Consider the following 17,749-nt stretch of genomic DNA (forward strand, 5'->3'; position numbering starts at 1 on the left):
TGTAGTCAGCGTCCAGTACATATTGCTGAAGAGAGAAATGGGAGGCGGTATGCTTCCCCAGTGCAAGGAAAGTGATGGGAGAGTGCTCTAGCACCCAGATGGGGAATGCAGGAGGGAATGAGTATGTCTTTATTGTCATCATCACTCCAGGGATCTTGAGTTTCCTGTCTGGCTTGTCTGGTGTTCAGAGGGTTTGGGGAAGGATGGATGGGTGGATGGATGGATGGATGGGTGGGTGGATGGATGGATGGATGGATAGATGGATGATGTCTAACTGTGAGGCAGCAACACGAGCCTCTCCCCCTCCTCACATCCTCTCTCCCCACAATGTCTTCAGCTCCACCAAAGGAGATCCCACTGTGCCATGGCCAGGCCACTAGCTCCCCCTTTCAGATCTGTCAGCCCCTCCCACAGTCAAGCCACACCTCTCAGCACCTCTTCCCGGCTGCCGTGACTCTGCATGTGCGCGAATGCGTGTGTCTGTCTGTGTGTACTTACCATTCTCGTAGGCTCAAACCTACCTAAGGTCTCTTCTCACAGTAAAAGGTTGAGAGACCCTACAGCTTCGACAGCCCCGCCTCCACACTCTTCACCCCCACCTGCTGCCCTGGCGTTCTCTCACTTTTAACATGCTTGGATCCCCAGGCCTTTGCTCTACCCCAGGCCAGAGTGCTTTTTAGTTTTATTTCAGCTCCTCTCGGCCAGAACAGATCTCTTTTCAAATAGCATCTTAATGTCAAGGCCTTCTCTGTGTAGCCACTCTGTACAAATTATCATTTAAAATAATTGATAATTTGATAGATGACAGATAGGTACATGGATAGATGATAAATAAATATTCCCCCAGCCCTGTTACCCTGCTTTGCTTTCTCCATAACACTTGAGCATTATCTAATACAGCCTTCTGTTGCTGTAGCAGAATATTGAAGACTGAGTAAGCTATAAATAAAAGAGGTAGCCACGCATGATGACCCATGCCTTTGATCTCAGCACCCAAGAGGCAGAGACAGGAAGATCTGTTAGTTTGAGGCCAGCCTGGTCTACATAGTGAGTTTCTGGCTATCCAGGAATACATAGAGAGACCCTGTCTCAAAAACAAACAAAAAAACAAACAAACAAAAAACTCACAAGAGTTTGTTTCCATCCATGGTCCATAGAGGTTGGGAGGTCTGAGGATATGTTGAAGGTGTCATGATAGCCCAAGGTAAAAGAGCAAAGAAGAGAGACATTCTGGGTCACTCACACTGTCACCTAAGGAACTGGTGCCAGTCTCTAGAGATCGGCATTCATTCTTCACGATGACCCAACCACTCCTTTAAGGCCCCACATCCCAACACCCCCACAGTGATACTCAAAACCAAAGCCAGACTGTGGTAGACAGGTCCATTGCTCACATCTGTGTCTCCTCTTCAGCAGGAAAGGTCTCTGCTTATTCCCGCTGAGCCTAGGTCAGTGACTAGCAGAGCCTCATAACCGGTGTGACATACTCGGCTACCAAGTGTGAAATGGGGTGTGTGCGTGAGCACCCTGAGTGCACAGATGCTGGGAGAGGCCAGGCTGAAGAGTAGGTACAGGCAAGACCAGCATCCCAGCCTGGCCAGGACTCAGTTTCTTAGTCCCACTTGGGATTAAAGAGCTCAGAGCAGGAAGTAAGCCCTGTGACCCAGGGAAAGGCTGCCAACATGCCTGGAGGCCCACACAGAGTCAAAGGAGAGTTGGATGGAGCCTCAGGGCTCCACTGCTGCCCTCCTGGTCAGACAGAATGCTGGGTCAGGGTCCTGTGGTGGGCACCCTCAGGCAAAGCTGAATGGAGAGAAAAGGGGGGACCCCTGGCTACTGCAACATTGGCAGGCTGTATGGAGCGCAAAGAGCTGGCAGGCAGCCAGGGAGCCTGGCCAGCTGCCCAGAGGGAGGGCCTAAAGGCTGAGGTACAAAGGCCCAGGTCAGGGAGGGGAGGATGGAAGGCAGGGTCCCTGGGGTGAGAGTACACAAAGGGCCAGCTTCATCCAGCCAGGTGCCCCCAATGAGGGCCTCATCTCCCTAGAGGGATACCTTTCCCCATTCCCCTAGTATGAAGGAGAGTCCAAGGCCTGGGTTCAAGGTTTGCTCTGGCCTGTATAGTGCTTGGGAACTCAACTCTGAACACCTCTGAAGTGGGGGGTCTGAGTGCAGGCCTTGGCTGCCTTCCAGCAAGAGCACATTCCCACCTCATCCCCAACTCCCCAGACACAGACAGCCTAGTGCCTGGACTTCAGGTGAGCCTCTGCTCCCTCCAGCCTCTCTGCTGCTTTGTGTCTGGCTCCCCCCTTGTTCCTCTAGACTCAGCTGTTGTTGCTCCTCTGAGAGCCCCCAGACCCCTTCCCATGATTCTCCACTTCCTCTAGCCTTTTGGCCATGCCTTTGCCTTCTTTCCACCCCTTCTCTCAGTAGTTGACACGATGCTGTGGACCCTCCCCTTCACACTCTGCTCCCCTCCCCACATACCAGAAGGTCAATTCCCCGAGGCCGGACTCTGTTTATTGATGTGTCCCCAGTGCCCCACTCCTGGGCTAGTGTCAGGGAAGTGCTGGTAAATATTTACGGAGAGAGCAAAGGAACACGGGAAACTATGAGGTCTGTCTCCTGGTCACAGGTGCCGTCTGCTGCCTCACACACACGTTAGAAGTGCACTGAATGAGTGAGGGAATGAATGAATGAGATTCTTTTCTGTCTCCTAAGTTGCATTAGACAGTAGTTTGAATGAACTCGTGAATGCCAGGGTGCCGCATGCCCCCCCCTTATAAGAGATGTTATGAACAAAGAAATAAAGGAAGAAGGGAGGAGACAGAGCCAATGGCAGCCCAGTGCCCACAAACACTGGGGGAGCTTCCTGGGGCCCCAGCCTCCCTATGATCTCCAGTCCCCAGTCCTCAGCACCACGTGTCCCTGCCTTCACCCCCCGTGTTGCTGTGGGGCCCTGCAGCTCTGCAACTGCCTGCCAGAGCCAGGGGAACAGCCCCCAAGGCAGGCGAGGCACATGCAGGGAGCTTAGAAGCTCCAGGAAATGAAAGCTCCGGAGGGCACCCCTCCTCACCCATAACTCCAGCCTCATTACGACCAGCCAGCCAGGCCATCATGCGGGGAATGGGAGCCAGCTTCCCCAAGGCCATAGTGCGGCAGAGGCAGCACGGACAGCTGGGTGGAAGAAGTCACACACAGGGCACAGAATGGGGTGGGGGGACTCTGTCACAGCATGTCACCGCCTGTCCTGCCCGTTCCTGTGCGCTGTGGCTGTTCACCTCTGGCCATCATCTTTGATGTTCACCCTCATCTGGCCTTCAACTCACCCCAGAGACCCCAGCACTTGGAACTGGGGGGAGTCCCACCCGTCACCCCGCCCCAGCTCCCAGGGTTGCGGTTCGTGTCACATGATGGCGTGAGGTTTCCCCACTGCAGAAAGGTGCATATGGAGCCCCACATTTCCCATCCCAAGCATTCAGAGTACATCCTCGTCCCAGACCCTCTGCCCAGCCACACCCTTCACCCTGTTACTGTATCCTCCCTAAGCAGCCTGCACTCCCAACATCACCCCTTCCTTCCCAGCTGCTCGGGTACCTCTTCCTCCAGGAAGCTGCCCTGATTCATCTCCTTTCCAAATGTCTGAACCCCCCAGACTTCAGTCTGTCCTCTCAGGACACTGGGCACATGCCCCTCATATCATGGGCTGGTCTTGTCTCCCGAGACACTGAACTTATCCATCTTGGTTCCCAGCAGCTAGGTTAAGCCTGGCTCAGTGCTGAGGCTGGCGGAAGGAAGTTCTTGTATGGAGCTGTCCTGACATGGGATAGGGCCGGGAAACCTGCCCTTCATTCATCTTCTCTGTACCTGAAATTCCTGGTGGAAGCATGGCTGTCCAACAAACACCCACATTAGGCCATTATTTCTCATTATGGCTGCAGTAGGCGTGAGCAGCTCGGAGCCTTCCTTGCTGAAAGCGGAGTCTGAGGGAAGGAGAGATGGATGAATCCACAGCCAGCCTGTGTTGGGGGGTGGAGGGGGAGATGGGAAAGGCTGGGTGGGGGACTGGAGACACCAGCTCAGGAGATGTGACTTCATCAGAGTCACTCCGGTGTTCCAGCCAAACCCTCTAAGGCTCCAGGGCCTCTCCCCACCAGCGAGACAGAGGTAGCAGCTACAGGCAGGCTTCCCCTGGGTCTCCCGCTGCTAGGGAGAGCTAAGGGAGAGCCTGGAGAGCAGCGTGCCTGGGGCTTCTGGCTCCAGGAGCCCTTCTAGTAGCTGCCTCTGCGGGGACTCCAGAGGATCCGGCTGTGCCTTAACCAGGACCTAGGCAGGCAGTCACTGCATCTGCTTTGGGAGTCTGAGGGCTGGAGCAGCAGCTGGAAGAGCTGAAAGGGGCCTTAGGAGGTGAGAGAAGGGACCGGGGCTTGGGGAGAGGTTAGTCAGCTCTCCAGTGAGCCATCAAACATCACTATTGTGGCTGTTCCTGCGTAGGAGGCACACATTAGGTGTTTAGTTACAGCAAGACCAGTGACAGTGGCAGCCTGCCCTCTGACAGAACCCCATCCCACGGTTTCTCTTTTGTCCCACAGGTTCCCGATGGATCCGGATGACCCCTAGGCCCGAAAGGACTTCAAGATCCCTCTGCCCCAACTGACCACATCGTATGGGCACAGGGACCATGGCACAAACCCTCCTCAGGAGCAGCAGCCGTTCTGCCTGGTGATTGGGCCCGGGGCCTCAGAGAGGGGGGCGCGGGCCAGGACCGGGTGTCCATGCCCGGGTGCGGCCGCGCCCCCTCCCAGTCCAGCCTGGCATCCCCGAGGCTGAGGTCACCATGTGACGCTGCACCGCTGCGGTGCCTCTGGTCCATGCTCCGGGGCCTGGCCCGCGCTGCCAAGCATGAGGCCACGGCCGGAAGGGGCGCTCCGGGCGGGGGCCACGCTGTCGCCCCTGTTGCTGCTGCTGCTGCTACTGCTGCTGCTTCCGCTGCTGGGGCACCTGTGGGCCGCAAGCACACCTGCCCCATCCTCCTCGTCACCTGGGACTCAGCAGGACAACCAGCTGGGCCGAGTGAAGCGCGGCTGGGTGTGGAACCAGTTCTTCGTAGTGGAGGAGTACACGGGGACAGAACCCCTGTACGTGGGCAAGGTAAAGTGGGGCCCGTTTCCAGCCCCAGCTCTGGGAACACCCACTCATAGTACCTGACCCTATCTTCAGCCTCACCTTCTGCTAGCTCCTGCCCCGTGTGCTCTCCAAAGCCTCATGCCTTGCCATTACACATGGACTGGGGGAGACCAGTTCACGCCTCGGTACTGTGGGGCAGCAGGCGAGTTCACAGGGCACACCAGGTCCCATGTGTACCCTGGCCCCTTCTCTGGACCTCGATAACTTACCCGGGGTCCCGCCTGCTCCCTGAAGAGCTCTGGTCTTCTGTAGCTGTGCCTCTGGCCACCCTGACACTCCCCTGTCTTTGGATTCTGAGCTGCCTGGTCTTATGCCTGTCTGAAAGGCCATCTCAGGCCCCGGACATCTTCTGTTGTCCCTTTCCCCAAAATGTGTCCTCTCCTCCCTGCACCTCCCTCTCCTACTAGATACCTGACACTCACTGTGAAGTCTCAACTCAAATGCTGCTTTCTCAGAGAAGCCCTCCCTGGCTACACCATGCTAGGGCACGTGAGCACACACACACACACACACACACACACACACACACACACACACACGTGTATGCCTGTGCACTCACCCCTGAGGTCCCTGTATTTGTCTTGCAGATGAATCAATTATACATGTGTTTGCCTGAATGTGCAATTGATACATGCGTCTTTCATCAAAGCATGTTTGGTCATCATTAAATCCCCAAGGCCTAGTACCAATGAGGCTCACACACTGTTCTGGGAGTGAGTGAGTGAGTGAGTGAGTGAGTGAGTAGTGAAAACTGCCCTCCCAAACTCTCCGAGCAAATGCTGGTTAATCTGGCCAGAGACCTCGGCTCTGCGGCTGTAAGGAAGTGAGGACTGCTGTTCAGCCTTTCAATCCTTCCTCCATAGGAAGCCTGGGTGTGCTACTGGGGAGAATAATCCAACTCCTGCTGTCTGGGCCCTCCAAGGAGTCACAGACACCCTGCTGTGTAAAATTTCTCACAAGTCAGCCCTGGAGCCCAGTCGGCAGCGAGTAAACGGATTGCTGGCTGGCTTCATGGTGGAGAAAAGCCCTGAGCTGGGTTTTTAGAGTAGGCACAGGAGCCCATCTAACTGATGGAAGAGGTTGCAGCCTCTGCAAAGCCTTGGAAGCTGGAGAGCCTGACTTGTCTGGAGATTCTCCTGAAGCAGGGGTCCCCACTGCTCAGCCACCACCCTCCACACATGGCTGAAGTAGGTTTCAGCCTGAGCAGAGCTGGGCTCTGACAGAGGGAACTCAGGCAAGCACAGGGCTTGCTTAAGATGGTCCAGCATCCCTGTGGCAGAGCAGGACTGGCAGCTCCCAGTCAGGAGTGTGGGAGAAGGGGGGACAGGCACCTGTGGACCGGCAGCTAAGAATGCAGGCTCTGGAAGCCTGACATGGTCAGCCTGCTCCCCACATAGCCTTGAACCTAGACTTTTTTTTTTTTTTTTTTTTTTTTAGTGTTTCTGAGTGTTTAGCTTGCATGTACATATATGTGTTACCTATGTGCCTGGTGCCCATACCGTTCTAAAGAGGGCACCAGATCCCCTGGAACTGGAATTATGAATGGCTGTGAGCCATTATGTGGTTGCTGGGAATTGAACCTGGGTCCTCTGCAAGAACAGCAAGTGCTCTCAGCCACCGGGATACTTTTCCAGCCTGGAACCTGGATCTTTACACACACTCAGACCTCTCTGTTCTCTGTAAACAGGGGATCAGAGAGCCCCTATGCCTAGCTTTTTGAGGATTAAGGAAAAAAAAAAAACAGAGCCCACAAATTCCTCAACCCTGTGGCCTGTTTGTCTTGTGTACTTTGCATTACTCCCATAGAAAGCATGTAATCACCCAAGTGCAAGGTAAAAAGCATTGTTTTTGTAGACAGAGAAACCGTGGTCAGGGGGGGCAGAGACCTGGAGTGGGCAGGGGTGTTACCAGGGCTTGCCCTTGTAGCTTCTTGAGTGTCTGCAGGCCAGAGGGCAGCCTCAACTGTCACACTTAGAAACTCGGTCTGCCTCCCGTAATAGGGGGTTTCTCACTGGTCTGGAACTCACCAAGGAGCCTAGGCTGACTAACCAACGAAGCAGTGATACACAGGGGTCTGCTTATTCCTGCCTCCCCTGAGCTGTGATTACAAGTGCCTGCTCCCAAGCCCGGCTTTGAATATGGATTCTGGGAATCAAACTCAGTACCTCGTGGCAAGCACTTCACTAGGTGCTTTCACAGCCCCAAGGAGAAGTGGCTAGCCCGAGGCTGAGAGTCCAGACCTGGCAAGCTTAGGCAGGAACCCAGACCAGCCTGAGGTCCCCAAGAGACCCCAGAGGACTCATACCCAAGACTCAAACATCCACCTAGAGCTAGAGGAACTGGCTCAGGTAGTCAGGGGCCCCCGCAGCTGTGTTCTCTGCAAAGGACACCCAACCACTCGGGAGGGCGGAGCCACCAACTGGCCGCTTGCATCTCCACCCAGCCAGCCTTTGGGGTCTCAACAGCATGAGTGAACCCCGTCACATCACCTTGAACCACATTTCATTGTCAGTAGGGGCTCCTAATAAGTTGGTTCATTGTAAGAAGGGGGAAACTGAGGCTCAGGAATGGAGACCCTTGTGCCAAGGCCAAACGACAACACAGAGACGTAATCAGGCAAGCCATCCAAACACCGACCGCTTCAGGTCCAGAATTCATGTTAAGCATCTGCTCTGAGGCAGCACTGTGCCGGTCCATCCTCTGGAAAGATCTCCACCACAGGTGTGGATTGCCAGCCTCCTCCATCTCCTTAGCACACAGCTCGGCTCCCTACTGCACCTCCACCCCAGGGTACTAAGCAGGGAGGAAGGAGAAGGTTCCATAGCTTTGAAACACTTGCCTGGGGCTTTCTCATGAAGGAAGATGGTGTGAGACCAGTGAGCTGACTAGAACCAGATTCAGATGCCCAGGTTCTAGTGACCCCTGCACTCAGTCCCAAATACATCTTAGCTTTTCATCACTAACTGGAGGGAGGCTGTCAATCTTAGGAATGTGCGCTCGAGTCGTTTCTTTGTTTTGTTTTTGTTCTTGTTTTTTCTTTTTCTTTCTTTTTTTTTTTTTTTTAAAGCCACCTGTCCAGAGCCCATTCATACAACGGTATTTGTGTTCGAGCACACATGTGTGTGCCCTCCCATCACATCACACCCCTGCTCTGCCAGGAGAAAGGACTTCTCCTCGGTTCCAGTGAAATCACGGCTTCCCGGTCCCCCACCCCAGGGAGTCAGGCTGAGCATCAGTCCTTGTCGAATTCTAAAGGTAGCTTAGCAACAGAGCCAGGCAGTGAACCCCGTGTGCCCAACGGTAGCCTGTTTCACAACCGCCTCCTCCATCACTCACCGCCAGGCTCCTGTCGGCACCCACAGGAACCACCAGGCCCTGCAGAGGCCCAGGCAACAGCTCCCTGCGCAGTTCTGCCCAGTCGGCACTCCCAGGGTCTTCCTCTCACCTTCTCAAACACCATCACCACTTTCTCCTCCACCAACAGGACTACCACCACCATCACCATCACCACCACAACCGCCCACCTCCTCACCCCCACCAAAGCAACCTCCCAGAATTTCCATAAAATCTGGGTACTTTCACTAATCCCCTTTCTGAACTGTAATTTCCCCCGAGGCTCCTGTCAGCCGGGTGTGGATTTTGTAGGATTTTACTTTTTTTTTTAAGATTAAAATTATGGGGTCAGCACTTATGACCAACTCCTGTGGGCGGTGAGATCTATTTTAGATATACGGCGGGATTAGAGCTGGGAGGATAGTGGATTTAATTAAGTTGCTAATATTTAAAGAAAATTGATGAACTCTTGGTTGTGCCCGTGAGAACAGGCCCCTTGCATTGCAGAGGAGGGGGGACAGGGGGCGGGGCGGGTGGGGAGGCTCTTCATCTGACTTGCTTTCTGTTTAAATCCTGGACTCATTTTATTTGCGTAGCCTCGCTGTCCGTTTAATTGTCTTTAATAAGGAAACCCTACCTCTGCGCGCGTTTAATTTTGATTTAATTAGGAGGAAGTAATTAATGGCCCCCGTAAATCCCATTTGCCACCCCCTGGGAAGAGGCACCGCAGTGCTCCTGGTTTTGGTGTTTATGATACAGGGCTAGAGTTGGGGATGAGGTGGGGTGGGGGCTCCTCCTTGGGGCTGCTCTGGGTGTGGTGGGGTCACACTGGGTTTGGAACTGCCTCTTGTGAGCTTCGGGTAGTGTGGATGCCTCCTCTGGGCCTCAGTTTGCCCACAGATGTGTAACAGGAGAGAATAGAACGTGCCGGGGAGTTCACAGGGGGAGGATGCAGCAGGCAGAGGTGGGTGGCGCTGAAGGCTCATGCTTAGGGCACCATGAGAGCCCTGTAACTACCCTCTATCAGCTAGCTCGTGTCCCCCTGAGATGGAGAGGGAAGAGAGCTGTTTTCTTCCCCTTGGAAACAGGTGACTGTCCAACTCCAGGCTCAAATGGGCACCTTGACAGGGACACAGGGACGTGTAAGAGAAGGCAAACGGGCCCAGAAATCTCAGAAGGCTGGCAGGGAAGTCTAGTGACCGTATCTATCCTGAGTCTCTGCTCTGGGTGGGGTGGGGGCGCCACTGCAGAGATGAGAATGAGCGACCCTCCGCTGTGCCCTGAAGGAGAATTTGATCCCGCGCTTCGTGTGCATGCACGCATTGAAGAGTGAGTGCACACTCATTCGCAAGCCTGCACACTCAGCTCTCCCACGCTTCCGCATTTTCTCTGCAGGCACCGTCAGAGCCTTAGTGCGTGGCCAGAGGAGCTCAGACCCAGCAAATCAACCTCTCCATTGCCCCAGAGCTCACAGCACCCAGGACACCCACGCACAACACTGAAAGGCTGGGGGGGGGGTGGCACGGAGAGGCCTGTGCATGGAAAGGCATAGGGCTCTTCCACCAGGTGGACCACATTTGAGGGGTTTCCTGGGGGAGGAATAAAGTGAGACTTTGAACCAGGAAGGCACTGGGAGATGGCCTTTAGGCCTCCAATGAGTAGAGAAGTCTGTGGTTGATCATTGTGTGGGGAGGTGGGGAGGGTAAGTTATATAACACACACCCTATCCTCCCTGAGTCCAGAGGCAGTAAAGAAATGCTGCTCCCCAGTAAGAACCTACTGTGTGCTGTGAATCTGCAGGCTATGTTGTTAGCAATGGCAACCCCATCTACAGATGAGAAAACCGAGGCTCTGAGAAGGCCTGCCACTCACCAGGCCAGTCAGTAGCAGGCCAGTGACAAAAGTGCAGCCGGTGGGTGCGGCTGCTCCTGACCTCACACCCATCACCCTTCCTGGTGCGTGATGGTAGAGCTAAGACTCAGGGAGAAGCACAGGGCAGAGACTGGTGACTGGGACCCCAGGAGGGCTCTCCATCCTCTAATGGGGAGGGGTGGTGTCCAGGGGACCCAGGCCCACCTTGGTCCCTTCACCTGCAGAGTGTAGAAACATCTGTACCCTGTGTGCCAAGAGCCTACAGCGGGAGTAAACAGTAGGTGCCCAGTAAATGAGAGTACCACCCTCCAGCTTGCCTTGCAGGCAGCTGTCTTCTAGGGCTGAACGGGGATGTAGCCCAGCCCAGCCCCACAGCTCTGAGCTCTTAGCTCCTCCCTCTCTGGACTGATTGGCAGTCTGACCCTGTAGTCCCTGGAGAACAGCTACTGGGCCCCAGTGTGAGCTATGTCACACTTCACAGAACATCAGTGACATCAATGCTGGGTTCCACCTCCCCCTCCCCAGCCCTCCCTGAAGTGGGAAGGTCTGTGGGACTATATCAGGGTGCTGGGCTGTTACACCAGCACTGGGTTGGGGAGTGGAGGGAGCAGGAAGATCACGAATTCAAGGTCATCCTCAGGTACCTAGTGAGTTTGAGGCTACCCTGAGCTACCTGAGACCATGTCTCAAGAGAGAGAGAAAAAGGGAAAGAAATGAGGAAAAAGACACAGAATGTCAAGAGATGTGAGACCTTATATATCATGATATCCAGAATACAGAGAGGGAAGGAGGCCACCGTGGCCAAGGTGCTTGGGTCATTGCCAACATGTGTTCATTTAATCTTTACTGTGCTGGGTAGAGAAGGCTTGAATGCCTCAGGTGGGGAAACAGGACTCAGAAGGGCAAAATGAAGCCACTCACAGCTACAACACCTCCAAGCTTAGCTTCCGCCCTGGTCCTCGTGACAGTGATCACTCCTGTCTCTGTGCGTAGTCTCCTCATCTGAGGCATGCAGTGATCATTTTTACAGGGCAGTGATGGACATTGAAGATGACAGCTGCCCAGATCCTCCCACAATCCAGTCACTTCTACCACGATACTCTCAAGCGTTTGCTGATCAAATAAGCAGATGATCAAACTGGGCAGTGGGCAGAGGCGCCCTAAGAGAGGCCAGGTTCTGCCTTTCCCACTGTACCTCCCCAAGGAAAAGTGATAGAAGAGTGTAAACAAACAGGTCCCCTCATCCCAGGCACTGCCAATGATTCAGGGCCGACGTCTGAGATAATTTTATTGGGGGCATTAAACTGAGTTATGAGGTTTTTACAATCCAGCCACTTATGAGAAATCTATTAACAGTAACTGGACAGGAAGAAGGAGCCCAGGACGGGCATTAATTGGGGCAATCTATAACAGGATGGGGACCCGGAAAGGTTCCACCAGACGCCTCCATTTACTCCCGGCAATTTCTGCTGAGAATCAGCAGAGTCGCCAAAAAGGGAGAGATGCCCATTAATCGGCTAATGAAATATGAAAATGTTTATGGGCCATTCAATCTTCCAAATGGCACTTCTATGATCCACCTTTCAGACGAAAAGTTCTACCACAGAATTTACACCCCTGTCCCTCCTGCGTGGCTGGGTGGGCTCTCTTCTTGATGAGTTTTCTGGCACCTATTCTGAGGATGAGGGGGCTGGAGTCTGCCTCAAAAAGTGCCTGAGGGACTGTCTCCCTCATGCCCCATCTCCAGGGAAGCTTAGAGAGGAGCTGCTTAGAGTCGCCAGCTTCCTCCAGATGGGTTTTCTTCTGCTCAGGGCTGGTTGGAGATTTGGGCATTGGAGGGTGACGTCTTAGGTGTTTTTGTTTGCAAGAGAACAGATTCTTGCTGGTTCCTACCCCGAGAGATGGCAGTGCAGTGGAAACAGCCCGGGGTCTGGCGCCTAGCAGTACCAGGAGGAAATCCCAGTTAAAAATAGTGAATGCTTACTGTAAGCATGGCTTCTATGTGTCAGATACTTATGTGTCTCGGGCAGGGCTAAGTGTTAGCTTCTGCCAACAGGTATATTCATAGTTACTGCTGAAAAAGCCAAAAGCCTCCATCCCTTCCCTACAAAGACTCCCTCTGCCAAAGCTCTCGGCCACAGTCAGGCGTGGCTCAGTGGGGCCCTGTTCCATCCCCAGACCTCAGGCAGCACCCTGCCTCTTGTGTTGCTCCTCCAGGAGGATGTGCTGTGTTACAGAAGCAGTGGCAGGCTCAGAGAGGCAAGAGGCACAGTGACTTATGTAAGCCACAAGAGGGATGAGCTGGAGTCAATGCCAGGGCCCTTCCTCCGGGCCCTCTGCAGAGGCTTTAGAATGGAGTAGGGGAGCACGGGGAGGGAGCACAGGGCAGGAAGCCAGGCAGCTCTCCAGCGGTCTGGTCTCCCTAGGAAAATGAAAAAGAAAAATCTGCAAAGTTTGCCTGAACATGGTTTCGTTTTAAAGAGTCCTAATCTAGATAAATGCGCTCCTTGCCCTGTGCAATGCCTCATGGGCTGCACGTGCCATCCACATCCCTCTCCTCCCTCCCTCTCACTCTAGCAAGCCATGGGCCCACCTTCCGTAACAAAGCCAGAGGGAAACTGTAGGGCAGAGTGAAGTTACTGAGCAGCTCAGGGCTGCGAGCTGGGAAGCCTCACCCCAGAACGGGTGAGCCGGGGCCACAGTTACAAAGCTGCCCCACGTCATTTACACGCACGTGGAGGTTTGAGACTCGCAAAAATGGTGGCCGTGCAAGCTGGAACACCATGATGATGGTTTGATGTCCTCAGAGATCTTGGATGGGAATGGAGGGGGATCCGGAAAAGCTTTCCCGATGCGGTGGCAAGTTGGGAGAGCCACGTACCTTGGATGGCTTTCCAGTAGGCGGAGGAATGAGGGTGGCTGTTCAAAATAGGAGTTCCAGCACCAGAGCAAATAGCTCAGTGGGTGAAGGGCTTGTCTCGAAGGCACGAGGACATGAGTTCGATTCCTCAGGACCCATACTTTAAAAAAGCTAAAATAAACATGGTGACAGGCTCTTAGAAGCCAAGGCTTGCGGCCTAGAGCAACAAGATCCCTGGGCTCCCTGGTCAGCCTTCCTCAGGCCAATGAGAGCCCTTGTCTCAAAAACCAAATCAAACCACAGTGGATGACACCGAAGGATGTCCTCGGACACGCTCTCCCCCACCCCGTGTGCACACATACCCACGTGTGCACATACATGACTATACTGTAGGAGCTGCAGGGCTACGCAAGCTGTGGTCCCGGACTCTGTTTCAAGGGCATCAGGAACCATGGGAGTTTTCCAAGCAGGGGTGTGTTGGGGGTGGGGTGTGGTTATCATCTAAAGCTGATGGTTTTGGGGCCCTAGGGAAGGTGGATTGTGGGGTGTAGCCAGAGTAGGGTGAATCTCAGGTGAAGGCTCCAAGAAGGATGTGAAGCTCAGATAGGCACAGCTTCTGGGTCTCTCTGTGTTCATTTGAAGGAATACGCTTAGGAACAGCCCCCCCCCCACACCTTCCATAGGACTTCGTGGGGAGGGGGTATCACAGAAGAGCCTCCACCTTCCCCAGTATCCACGTGCCTTCTTCCCATCTCCTTAGATCCACTCAGATTCTGACGAAGGCGACGGGACCATCAAGTATACCATCTCTGGCGAGGGTGCAGGGACCATCTTCCTGATCGACGAGTTGACAGGCGACATCCACGCCACAGAGCGCCTGGACCGGGAGCAGAAAACCTTCTACACGCTCCGGGCCCAAGCTAGGGATCGCGCCACCAACCGCCTGCTAGAGCCCGAGTCAGAGTTCATCATCAAAGTGCAGGACATCAACGACAGTGAGCCGCGCTTCCTACATGGCCCCTACATCGGCAGTGTGGCAGAGCTGTCGCCTACAGGTGGGCTGGGGGGGATGGGAGAGGCCTAGGGTGGGGATGCCCCAAGGGAGACAGGCGTGGGCAGGCTGATTCCTGCTGCAAGAGGCAGGAGAGACTGAGTGGCCACCCCTGGGGGCATAGAGGACAGACAGGAGAAGGGCACTTGCCCAGCTACGTGGCTGGGCAAAGACATGACCTAAGCTACATCCATGCACCCATCACCCATGTGGACATATGTGAGCCTGTCTGAGGACTCAGTGGAAACCGAATGCTCAGGCAGAGCTGTACACCCAAGCCTAGGTGTGCGTGCAAGCTCAGCTGGGCACGTGCGCACTGTCTGCTCAGAGACGCAGCCCTGTTTGACATGGTCACACAGCTCTTCTTTAAAGTTCAGCCGCACACAGCAGACGGCACAGCCGCTGGCTCATCTCCAGGCTAAAATGGCGACAGCCAGGCCAGCACAGATGTGGACACCATCATGCACATGCGCAAAGCCACCCCACCCCAGGCTCTCACACATGCGCAGAGTCACCCACCCTAGGCACAGGAAATGACCCGCAAACAAAGCAAGCTACTGGACAGTCTCCGAGGTGAGCTCAGAGGAAGCCTCAGCAGGTGTCATCTTGCTGGGGTGCTGTTCTGTCTGGGTGCAGCTAGGGACCCTCATTCCCTTGACGGGGGGGGGGGGTGCCCCAGCTTATGAGGCACTGACAGAATCAGTCGCTCTTTGCTGGGTATGGCTGCAAGCACCCAGGGGCACTGCACACGCTCACCTGCGAAAGTAACAAAAGAAAACACACGACGGCCTTCGGTTGGGAGACAGTCTTGTTTAGAACACATCTGACTAAACCGTGTACCCAAGAATAGCCTCTGCCCCACCCACCCTCCATGCGATCCAGACAGACGTCTACCCGGCCGTCAAGGTTCCTTTTGCCCAGGCTCCCGAGCCTCTAGTAGACACTGACTGAGTCATGGCTTGCGGGTCTTAGGCTCCACCCCTTCCTCATCACGTTAGCCAAAGAGGTCTGCGAGCCGGGCAGGCAAAGAACAGAATCCTGGGTCCTAGACTGTCCTCTCCAGAAGATGCAAGATGGCTTGGCCTTTCTCTGGATCTCTAGCCCCGTGGCTGCATATCAGGAGCCAAGACACTTAGATTTTGGGGGAGGGCAAAGTCAGCTGCTGTGCGTCCAGGTTGGACCAAATCTGGCTCAATAATCGGATCGCTGGTAGTTGAAGGGGAATGTGGACCGGACAAAATGGAGGGGAGTGGGGTGCAGCAAGAAACAGTGGGAAAATAGAGCAGCGGGGTGTGCCCTGTGTACATGTATGTGTTTGATATGGACTTGCCGAGCAGCGCCTCAAAACCTGTTTGTTCCTATGACTGGCCAGGTGTTTGTTGACATATGGTATTCAACCATTTGAAGTAAATTTGTTGAGTGCCTACTATGTGCTAGGCATGGGAGGATTAGCTCTGTAGAGACAAACAAGAGTCACAAATAGCACATTCTGGCGAGAGAGGACAGACACCAAAAAACAGGAAAATGACTGGCACAGGAAGGCCTCTCAGAGGTGACGCTGCAGCAGTGTAGTGAAAAGATGGGCCCTGTGGGGGAAGGGCACAGAGAACAGAACGTGCAAAGGCCCTGGGGTTAAGTTCCCTGAGTGTCGTGCAGCCATCTAGACAATAGCTGGGGCTTCGCCTTTATTCTGCACGTGCTAGGCAGGCTGCGGTGTGTCCCCTTCAAAAGACTGATGGGGTCTGACTTAGTTTTGATAGGATCTCATGACTGTCCCATGAAAAAGTGACAGGTATGGGCAAGGCAAAGACTGGCACTGGTTGACGACAGAGGGGATACTGCAGTTGGCCAGATGAGAAATGGTGGTGGCACCGCTCAAGGTGGCACGGGAAGGGGCACAGAAATGAGGTCACCGATGGATGTATTTGAAAGCTAGGCTGAAGGCGTTCGCTAATGGATCGGATGTAGGAGGGGAGAGAGAAAGAGAGTGACAGAGAGGGAGAGAGGGAGAGAGAGAACTCAAGGGTTACGTTTGGGATTCTGGCCTGAGTGAGCTTGATGGAATTTCCATTTCCTGTGCTGGAGGAATAGCTCTGGGAGACGGAGAGGAAGTGGGAGTTTGGCTTCTGATGTGCTAAGATGGAAGAACTCATTCGGAAGCAGAGCAAAAGCCTTTAAACTGTCAGTTGAATAAACCAGTTCATTGCGGACCTCTGGGCTGGGGAGAACCCCAGGAGGCCGTCAGTGGCGAAGACCCAGCACGGTTCTGGAGTTGCCAGGAGCTTAGACATGAATTGTGTACATGGAGAAACTGGGGCCCAGGAGGCTGTGGTGTGTCCAAGGTCACAAGCAAGCCAGAGGCAGCTCAAATCCCTGACTTCCCAAGCCCAGCAGCCCTCATGTAATCTCCGGCCCAAGAAAACATGGTCTTGTCTAGCTTTCCCCGAAACTGACATGTGGGGTTTTTTAAATTGAAAACATGCACAGACACATATACATGTATTATACATACATGTATGTTTGTATATGTGTATATATTATACATACATGTATATTTGTATGTATGTACGTATAACACGTGCAGGTGCATGCAAGCCACAGGTCTGTGAAGGTCATTGACAGCTTTTGGGAGTCGGTTCTTTCCTTCCACTGTGGGTTCTGAGATTGAGCTCGGGTGGTCAGCCCTGCATGGCGAGCGCCTTTATCACCTGAGCCACCTCACCAGCCCATCCTTCCACCTTGCTTTGAGGCAGAGTCTCTCTTGGTTCTGCTGCTGTGTCCCTTACTCAAAGCCAGCTGGCCTCTGGGCTTCCAGTCTATTCTCCTGTCTCTGTGTCCCATCTTGCTGTAGAAAGTGCTTGGGTTACAGATATGTGCTACCACATCCTGCTTTTTTATTGGTCCATGGCTCAGATTCAGGTCATCAAGGCTTGCCTGGCCGGTGCTTTTACCTGCTCAACCATCTCTCTGACTTCCACACTTTCACAGAAAGTTACCAGAAAGCTGGAGAGAGTAGATGCTAGGAAAGGAAACAGGGGTATATCTACGTGACTTTCAAGAAAGCCTCAGGAAAGTTCTGTCTACCATACTGTAGGGAAAGGCTGGCAAGGGGCAGGCCGCATTCACCAAGGTGGCTCTGCCACCTTCACCTCACTCTCACCTGACTAGCAAGCCGAAACTGCTGTCAGCACTCCCACTGAACAGATAGGAGCACCAGGACCCAAAGGGAAGAGCAGGCGCATCGGGGTCCTGAAGCCGCTGAGCGTTAGAACTGACCCCTGCCCTTGGCTTCCAGGCTGCCGGAGAGGCGAGGGTTCTTATTTCAGAGATGGGGAAACCGAACTCAAGAGATGGGCAAGAGTGCATCCCAGGTCCCTCAGAGTGTGGGAGGCCCTGGCCTGAGTCCCAGCCTGAACTCAGATAGCACTCAGAAGAGAGGAAGGCAGGGT

General features: G+C 54.1%; 1 protein-coding gene across 3 annotated transcripts in view; it reads left to right on the plus strand.

Moving 5' to 3' along the window:
- The window catches only part of Cdh22 (cadherin 22), a 117,542-nt gene that overhangs the window by 46,647 nt on the left and 53,146 nt on the right, over positions 1-17,749 (plus strand). For 2 of the 3 annotated variants that reach the window (XM_060382841.1, XM_060382842.1), the window contains exons 2-3: positions 4,590-5,135; positions 14,010-14,304. In XM_060382841.1, the coding sequence (XP_060238824.1) occupies positions 4,773-5,135; positions 14,010-14,304 (658 nt within the window). In that variant the 5' untranslated portion in view covers positions 4,590-4,772. Of the gene's footprint in view, positions 1-4,589; positions 5,149-14,009; positions 14,305-17,749 lie in introns of all 3 variants that reach the window. The other variant, XM_021638306.2, reaches the window with a different exon arrangement.

This window comes from Meriones unguiculatus, chromosome 4, assembly GCF_030254825.1.
Source record: "Meriones unguiculatus strain TT.TT164.6M chromosome 4, Bangor_MerUng_6.1, whole genome shotgun sequence".
Classification (NCBI taxonomy): Eukaryota; Metazoa; Chordata; class Mammalia; order Rodentia; family Muridae; genus Meriones; species Meriones unguiculatus.